Source organism: Rhagoletis pomonella, unplaced genomic scaffold (assembly GCF_013731165.1).
Source record: "Rhagoletis pomonella isolate Grant_MI unplaced genomic scaffold, Rhpom_1.0 Rhpom_scaffold_00004, whole genome shotgun sequence".
NCBI classification, from domain to species: domain Eukaryota; kingdom Metazoa; phylum Arthropoda; class Insecta; order Diptera; family Tephritidae; genus Rhagoletis; species Rhagoletis pomonella.
This window is the reverse complement of record NW_023458558.1, coordinates 48,629,971-48,638,732: the sequence shown is the minus strand read 5'-3', so window position 1 is coordinate 48,638,732 and position 8,762 is coordinate 48,629,971. Positions and strand designations below refer to the sequence as shown.

The following is an 8,762-nucleotide window of genomic DNA, read 5'->3' as shown; positions in this document are numbered from 1 at the left end:
TTTTTCTACCATGGTTATTTCGCTAATTTACAGGTAACTCCGCGGTTACACCTGGCATTCGGTCATATCAATAAATATTACGTATTAGTTGTCACAAACGCCTCCGTATCGTAGGCGCCATTACAATAATTACGGCCATGAACCAAAAATACAGGATCACGCCTTCTTCTTAGTAGCCCGCTATAATCGCATTAAGGAAAAAAGTTGGGCGACTTCGACATTAGCCGTTTGTTTACATTTGTTCGTTGCTTACAATCTGGTGGTGGCTTTTTACTGGAATTTTCTTCATTTTCGCTTGTGACAACGTGTGTACACATAAGGTAAAGAATAATTTAACACAACGACATGATTTATAAAAGAGTTTGTAGAATAAAAATAGTTATTCATGCGTTCAACAATTACGCGTTTTTTTTTTTGTTCTCTTCATTGTTTACTTCTTACAACAAAGATGGCGTCGAGATTTCAACAGCTAGAAAATTACTTTTTTCTTTCTTTGGGGAAAGCGTGATCTTGTGTCTTTCGTTCATGAATTACGGCTATGATTGCGACAATTTAATTTGGGCAATATATCGAAAGTGAACTTGAATTACGAGTTGCAGCAATAAGCGTTATACGCGAGCTATTTTTTAGTCGACAATGCTCTTTCTGCTTATGGGGATGCATATTTTTGACGTTCCCTCTGCTTCTCTATTTACATTTCAGTATTTTTATCTCTCTTCTTTGTTGTATATATTTCAACAATTCATTTATATTTGTTCGTAATTTTATGCTGAAAATCGCAGACAATTTTTAAGAACAAATAATAACAATAACATAAGTAAGTTAGCAGTTTTGATATTGAAGTATCTAAGGAGCCCACAAAAAGTTATGTGAATTCGATTGAATCTCGCATCCACAATCATGTGAAGAGAACGGAAAAGTCTGGGCGTTGGGGCAGTGATTGGTAAAGGGCGAATCAAAAAAACATTTCCTATAAAGTGGTTGATTCCGCATATCTGTTAGCAACAGAATATCTTAATTAAATATGTTTAACGATGTGCATCTTGCACGCGTTAGTAAAATTCAGCGCAGCGGAGATGTGGCCAAAGGAAACACTACCGAGACGAAATGCAACGCCCGCCGTAGCATATCACGCAACATTAAGGAGGTTCATTTGGCAAACAATGCCGCCGAAATAGCATTTGTAGGCGGGCATGTCCCGAGATCAGGGGATATAGTCATCTGGAATGAAATCGAATCGCCCGACCACACACAACGCGAAAACAATGAAAGTGATAACAACATTAGCTCCTGTTCCACACTGGACATTGGAAAGGTAAATAGCCATAGATATAACTTTTGTCCAATAAGTGCAAAGTAGTAGCGGTGGTAAACGGGTAGTTTGTTTTTGTTTCTGATTATTGATATAAGTATCACTGCGCAAGTGCACTTATGATAGGCCGCCTATTTGAACAAACTGCAAGGTCAGTACAAAAGCCAGAGGGTGTTACAAAGTTTTGCCTTTGAATGACGTGCAACTTACGGTTTTTGTGTAAATAATTGGGAACGTAAAACTTAAATTTTTAGAGGACAAACTCTTTACATACAATAGTCAGTGTCGTACTAATATGATCATGGAATACTGGCCACCACTTCCAAGAAGTTTGAGCTGCATGTGCTGCAGCGAATTGCAGCAACGTAGACAACAACAGCAATATAATGAAAATATTCTGCCTACAGAATGGGAGTTTGCGATGATTTCACAGCCGCTACCAATGCGTAATTTAAAAGTAGGACAATATTTATTTAAGTTGATTCCCAGTTTTACATAATTAATTAACTTAATCACATGTAACACTGAGAAAAATACTACATACTGATTTTTTAGGTTGAAAATTTGTCACTGCAACAGTTAGAAGTTCAGGTGCGAGACCTTGTGCAACGCCTTCAAAGTTCAGAACAGCAACGTGTAGACTTGCAGCGAAAACTAGAAGAATGCAATGGGGAGAAGGATTTGTGCCTCCGACGTTTAGAAGTGGTCAGTGCAGCACACGAATGTCGCATTACGGAAATGCATTGTGTTATAGCAGAGTTAAGTAAGAAGCTGCGAGCAAAACAAGAAACTGTAATTCCAGAAGAAAACGAGCCAGAGGAAAGTGGTGAGTTTTTTTTTTTGTAGTGACTAAAATGTGCTAAGTCAGCATCAACTCTGCCTTTAATTAATTTAATTCATCAAATTTATAGAGTTGAGTTTTCAAGAAGATGTGTCTGTGTACAATTCCGAACTTAATTTAACCAATCCCGATGCGGAATGTCAAACTGACCTGGTAGAGAGTGGAGCCGAACAGTCGATATGTGAAGGCCATAGCGCTAGTGACAACGTACATTGCGACATTGACATAACGGAACAGCAAAGAATCAATGATGTGGTGTGCAAAGGACAGGTTGAGGTATTTATAATAAAGTCCTTATTTCGGTTTACATAAATCTAATCTTATTTTCTCAACATAAGGCTCTTCAGGAAGAGGTGCTTCACTTGAAAGCGCAAATCGCCCTTCTACAGTCAGAAATCGCTAATAACGAACTTATTCCAAAGGAACAAAAACAAATCACAGAAAAAGGGAATCAAAAAACTTCAAGTGATGAAAAAACCAGTGAGAATGATCCAGAAGGTATGTTACACGCAGGTCTTTAGGAAACACTGTGGACTATTTGACAGACATATTCTAATATGAAGGGTTTTTCAGATTTTGTAACACCGCAAAAGCAATACGAGCTGCTTTCTACTCCTCACGTGCCGCCACCTGTAGCAAAAATTGCGGAACGTGTAAAGTTAAAATGTGGAACTAAATCAATCCATAGCAAAGAAGATTCAAAAACTTTGTCGGATATTCTAAATGCAGAGGTTTGTATTTTGAGCTTTAATTATGGCAAGTCTTAATATTTTTTCACATTTGTGGATAGCATGAGAAAGAGGATATGGTTGAAAGTTTGGTTATAGATTCTAAGACGTATGACAAGAGTATGACGAATAGTTACGCAGAAGTATCAGACATGGATACCGAGCTGCAGCGGCTTCAGCGCAAAATTGAGCAATTAAAAGTGCGAAACACTATCCTCTCACTTACTCTAGATGAATGTAAAGAGCATTGCGACCATTTGTATCTTCTTTGTGGTAAATATGAATCAAATGCGATTGCTTTACAAACAGCAGTAAATTGCAGTGATCGAGCCATCGAAGCATATGATGTCATGTTGGCACTGCTAGAGAGCAAGTAAGAACATCTTTGTAAAGTAATTTGTTTTTAAAGCTAATAATAAATTTAACAATTTAGGTTAGCATTGATGACAGAAAAGTCCGTTGGTGCCGAAGAAAGTAGAAGAGCTGTAGAGAAAGTTGCACGGCACCTACTAGATCGGCTCGAAAGTGAAAAGAATACTTGTGAAAATAGCTTGGGACCTTGGCAATCTACGTAATCTATCAGCATATTTGCTAAAAAATTTATTAAGCCATTCAATTATATTTATATTTACAGCTTTAGTATTCCGGACAAAGTTTGGACACCATGGACCACCGATGATGACAACCGCTTGCGCTATCACGTTTCGAAGTTGAAAGGTCGTCGTTCGACTGTGCAAAATACAATTGTCAACTTAGAATCACCATTTAGTGATTTGTATGAAAAATCGCGGAAAGCTCTCGAGTGTGGCAAAGGAATGGTTCAGCAAGTGCATAACGCACAATTTGACCTCGAAATGGCTGTAATTATGCAAGAGTTATTAAATTTGCGAGAGGAAAATATCAATTTAAAATCAAAAGTTGAATCTGGGGAGGTAGAAAAACGTCTAGCTACTGAACGTAATAGTTCACTCGAAGAAACATTACAACAGTTGCAGCTGCAGCTACAGATGCAATTGCAAATCAGTACAGACGCCAGTAGTGCACTTTTCCATCGCGAACAGATAGCAGAAAATAGGGTGTCTTACTCAGAGTCCGAACATGTTGCGCTCACTGAACAGCAGTTAGTCGAAGCGTTAACACGAGAATCCGAACTCAAAAGTCGCATTCAAACTTTGATTTCATCAGTAACCGCATCTCAGCTTAGTGCCGATGAACGCCACATCCAATTACAGAATAACATTCAAGAGCTGCAAAAATCAAATTTGTAAGTTTTGGTTATTTTATAATGATTAAAAAAATAGTTTTACATATGCATATTTTCTTTTTAAGAAATTTAACACAACTTTTGGAACAAAACAAACGCAGATATCAAGCACGAGTTCGGAGATTAGAACAGAAAATCGTGGAAATGTCCTTTGGGATGGATCATAAAACTAATGGAGAGAAATTTTATGTCAATGAGAGTTGCATTACTCGTGATAATTTCAGTAAAAGTATTACAGACTGTGACCGCGTATCACAGCAGCCTCAATGCTTAAAATCAAAAAACTCTGAAGTACTAACATATGAGTCGCAACTACAAATACAAGAGATTGTGCCTGAGACTACTCTTTAGAATAGTAAATAGCAGAACAATGTTTGCAACAATAATTGCAATTGAGTTCAGTTTCCTGTTATTCTAGCCTACCATACGCCAAATTGAATCTTAAATTTCTACATTAATCTAATCCATTCAAGTGTGCCATTTATCGCGTTAATTTACCGCTTCGCTTAGCTAATCGGGCGCCTATGTGCCAGAATGCATGATAACGTATATGTAATACTTAAAATAAACATACACTTTTCAGCTTCATACATATGAGGCCATGAGAGCCAGAGGAGCGTATCTATAAAAAAATGTTTGATTAAGATGAGACAGAAAAGTTCACTAAAATGCATTTTAAGTTTTACCTGAATTTTTTAGTTTTTTAAATGTCGGTCTTCTCTGGCTCTCAAGTCCTCATATATAATTGGGTATCACATTTGATTCCATGTACTCATAAACATGTACACCTCCATATGAACATGCGCATACATATATACATATATATATATATATTTTTTTTTGTAATTAGATACATATTGCTTGTTAAATTATTACTAATGTACAAAATGCGCTGGAATAAATTACTCTAATCGAATTGAAGTTTTTATGAGATAGTTATGAGGTAGGTAACAATATTTAACAAAAATTTTGATATCAAGGGCCAAATTCAATGTATGTACAAAAGTCTTGCTTGTTATAAGAACTACATAAGTATGTATGATGTACATATTTGATATCAAAGTCCCAGATAGGTTCAAAGCAATAATGATAGGTTCAAAGATAACGAAATCGTTTTAATAAAAATTGTGGTGGATATGGGATATTTTTATTTTATGCTTCAAAAGCAAATAAAATTTTAGTTAAAAAGTTTTTGCAGAAATATAAATTTAAACTGAATAATTTCTCAAATACAAGAGATAAATTTAACAAATATTTATTTCTATAAATTCGGCATACAGTTCTTAAGGGACTTCAGAGCTATAATTCAATTGATTATTATTAATTAATGCATCATGCTTCAGAGATTCATTTATATATATATAATTTTATTTTGGTAATTTGCACATTTTTATTTTGTATGTTCTCAAAAATATAAAAAAAAACATAGGTATACAATATAGTATTTATAAAAGTCATAACCTAAGTAAAATGCATTTAAATTTTCTATTTAAAACTTTAAATACACCACACGCAGATGATGCCGAGCAAAATTGTATTATTGCAATAATAAATAAAAAGTGTGATGTACTTAAAATGTGAATATTTTGAAGCGCACATTGAAGTTTAAATTTGGTCGATTGGATTATAAAAACTTAATTCGTGCCTGAACTCGCAGACTTGACGTGTCTGAAAGGGGTCTTATATTCGGAATCGGTTTAGGACCAAATGCATGATGCAATAATAAAAGGTGGTATCAGTTGTGACAGCTCGATTTGACAATACCTTAGCTCAGTAGAATAAGAAGAAAAACGGGAAGAAATTAATCCCCATTTGGAGGAAATATTTAAAATTTCATATTTTCTTCTAAACAAAATTTTCTTTTTCATATTATATTCGTAATGAAAAAAAATATTATAAGATAAAATACATTTTTTGGAATACAAAATGTGTATACGGAGAAAAAAATAAATTAAACCATATTATTAGCAGCGAATTGTTGCAGAAGTAACACTGTTTCGCCAAAGCAGTCAATATGGCAGAATTAGAGGGAGAAGTTGCCAACCGATGACACCTTGTATTATTGCATCATGGGACAAATGCACTCCCTGAAGTCTGAGAAATTTTAGAAGGGGCGACATCTACAATCTCGAATGTGAGGAATTTATCGCATATAGTTGCGACATCTACAATCTCGAATGTGAAGAATTTTTCCACCATCTTGTGCTTCCGCCCAAGTGCTGTCTTTTTCGGTCCCCTGTTGTTCGGTGGAGGACGTTTTATCCTTTTCTGACAGGATTTTACGCGATTTTCTTTATAAATAATTAGCAAAAAATGGTGAGTTCATATACAAAAACGTGCAGCATCTCATACTTAGTTAAATTGTGAATGTAAAGTTGTAAAAAACAAACAATCTTGATTGGATTCATGTGGTACACGTGTTTAGATGTGGCAATTGAACGGCGCACTTTTTCTCACCAATTAATAATTTTGTGTTTGTTCTTTTTTTGTGTTCGCAGAGTTTAGCAAACGCAAGACCTTTGGTCTCCGTCTACTCGGACAAAAATGAGCAAGTAAAGGATAAGAACGTCTGCTTACCAACAGTTTTCAAAGCTCCAATTCGCCCGGATATTGTGAATGAAGTTCATCAGCTCATCCGTCGCAACAGCCGTCAGCCCTATGCCGTTAGTGAGCAAGCAGGTGTGTTAATTAATGCTGCTATTGATGTGAAATTTTATATAAAGTTTGTTGTTTTCAACAGGTCATCAAACGTCTGCTGAATCTTGGGGTACCGGTCGTGCTGTCGCCCGTATTCCTCGTGTTCGTGGTGGTGGTACTCATCGTTCTGGCCAGGGTGCTTTCGGTAACATGTGTCGTGGTGGTCGTATGTTTGCCCCAACTAAGACTTTCCGTCGCTGGCACCGCAAGGTCAATGTCAACCAGCGCCGTTACGCTATTGTCTCGGCTATTGCTGCATCCGGAGTTCCAGCTCTTGTCCAATCTAAGGGCCACATCATCGACGGTGTTTCGGAATTCCCCTTAGTTGTGTCGGATGAAGTACAGAAGCTACAAAAAACCAAGCAAGCCGTTGTATTCTTGAGACGTATGAAAATCTGGGCAGACATCCAAAAAGTAAGTCAAGTTCAAATAGCTAATGTGAAAGTGGCAGTATTCCGTGCAAATGCAAATGTAGCTAGTTAGTTTGTGTTCGCTGGACTTTTATTTATGTTAGTACTGCTAGAGTAAATAGTTTTCATAGGCGTTCTGGCATAAGCAATAGATGCTTTTCAGTCGGGGTATTTGAAAAGAACATTTATTTAAAAGAAAAAATTTGCAACTTTGAATTACGCCTATGTAGTATGTAACTCTTATTTTGTTATTTCTTTGGCTCATAGGTGTACAAGTCACAGCGTTTCCGTGCTGGTCGTGGTACAATGCGTGATCGCCGCCGTATCGCTCGTCGTGGTCCCTTGATTGTTTACTACAAGGACGAAGGTCTGCGTCGCGCATTCCGTAACATCCCTGGCATTGAGACAATGAACGTAGATAAGTTGAATTTACTGAAGCTGGCACCTGGTGGCCACGTTGGCCGTTTCGTCATCTGGACAGAATCTGCATTCGCTCGCTTGAATGAATTGTTTGGTTCATGGAAGAAACCATCAACTTTAAAGAAAGGCTACAATTTGCCTCAACCTAAGATGGCCAATACCGATTTGTCCCGTTTATTGAAATCTGAAGAAATCCGTAAGGTGATTCGTGATCCACGTAAGAAGGTATTCCGCCGTGTCCGCCGTCTAAATCCATTGACCAATGTGCGCCAGTTGATCAAGTTGAATCCTTATGCCGAGGTTTTGAGACGACGCGCTGCATTGGCTGCTGAAAAGCGTACGATTGCCAAGAAATTGGCTGTTTCTAAGAAAAGGAACGTAGAATTGGCGAAATCACATTTCGCAGTTGTTGCATCAAAGGCGCAAGCCAACCGTACTAAAATGCTTCAGAAAGTATTGGCTGAACGTAAGAAGAAAGCCACTGCTAAAAACGCAGCCAAAAAGGCAGCGCCAGCCCCAGCCAAGAAGTAGAATGGATTGAGTTCATCGTTATTCTTTTCATAATATGTAATGGAAGAGTAGTTACAAGAGTTCTATTCATAATATAAAATACTTTATAAAAACACGTGACTAAAGTTATTATTTAAGATAATATACAATAGGAATTTTATAAAAGCTTTTACTTTCCTATTCATTCCTCGAAGTGAAAAAGATGATTGTTCTATGTTGTTGAACCAAACAAAGAAAAACTGAAAGTTTTAAAAACTGGGATTAAAATGCAAGTGGTTCACATCATAAGAAGTATGAGGGGACAAACTTACATATCGACGGTACTTTGGCAAAACCTCGTATCTTAGAAATCGCTACTAGACCTGCTGCGATTGATTATATATTATTCCTAATTAACTAAAAAATTATTAAAAATGATTTAGCCAAAGTACCGTCCACTGTTTAAAAAACCAAATAAATTTCGTCAATGTTATTATAAATTTCAACCGCTCAATTTGAAAACCCCATTATATAATATATATATGTATATTATATATATATATGTATATATTATATATATATGGTCCGACCGATTAATCGG

General features: G+C 36.5%; 2 protein-coding genes across 4 annotated transcripts; both read left to right on the top strand.

Annotated features, from left to right (window-relative positions):
* The first annotated feature begins 684 nt into the window (after window positions 1-684).
* On the top strand, window positions 685-5,497 carry LOC118737696 (colorectal mutant cancer protein). Of its 3 annotated transcripts, none has more exons than XM_036468394.1 (9): window positions 685-1,315; window positions 1,868-2,138; window positions 2,224-2,429; window positions 2,492-2,666; window positions 2,727-2,884; window positions 2,944-3,254; window positions 3,315-3,452; window positions 3,516-4,145; window positions 4,211-5,497. In XM_036468394.1, the coding sequence occupies exons 1-9, from the start codon at window positions 1,025-1,027 to the stop codon at window positions 4,494-4,496; spliced, it is 2,466 nt and encodes an 821-aa protein (XP_036324287.1). In that variant the 5' UTR covers window positions 685-1,024; the 3' UTR covers window positions 4,497-5,497. The 3 variants fall into 3 exon arrangements, with proteins under 3 accessions (XP_036324287.1, XP_036324288.1, XP_036324289.1); XM_036468395.1 differs by having other exon boundaries at window positions 686-1,315; window positions 2,492-2,651; window positions 4,211-5,496; XM_036468396.1 differs by lacking the exon at window positions 685-1,315 and adding an exon at window positions 1,359-1,769.
* An 852-nt stretch (window positions 5,498-6,349) lies between these two features.
* On the top strand, window positions 6,350-8,297 carry LOC118737695 (60S ribosomal protein L4). The gene is made up of 4 exons (XM_036468393.1): window positions 6,350-6,461; window positions 6,644-6,824; window positions 6,886-7,256; window positions 7,520-8,297. The coding sequence occupies exons 1-4, from the start codon at window positions 6,459-6,461 to the stop codon at window positions 8,201-8,203; spliced, it is 1,239 nt and encodes a 412-aa protein (XP_036324286.1). The 5' UTR covers window positions 6,350-6,458; the 3' UTR covers window positions 8,204-8,297.
* Window positions 8,298-8,762: the final 465 nt, after the last annotated feature.

Excerpts from the sequence above, each read along its gene's own strand:
- LOC118737695 (XM_036468393.1), top strand. Across the intron at positions 6,825-6,885 it reads TGCCGTTAGTGAGCAAGCAG|GTCATCAAACGTCTGCTGAA; the intron begins GTGTGTTAATTA and ends TGTTTTCAACAG. Across the intron at positions 7,257-7,519 it reads TCTGGGCAGACATCCAAAAA|GTGTACAAGTCACAGCGTTT; the intron begins GTAAGTCAAGTT and ends TTTGGCTCATAG.
- LOC118737696 (XM_036468394.1), top strand. The coding sequence starts at position 1,025 with ATGTTTAACGATGTGCATCTTGCACGCGTTAGTAAAATTCAGCGCAGC. Across the intron at positions 2,430-2,491 it reads TGTGCAAAGGACAGGTTGAG|GCTCTTCAGGAAGAGGTGCT; the intron begins GTATTTATAATA and ends TCTCAACATAAG. Across the intron at positions 2,667-2,726 it reads AGAAGGTATGTTACACGCAG|ATTTTGTAACACCGCAAAAG; the intron begins GTCTTTAGGAAA and ends AGGGTTTTTCAG.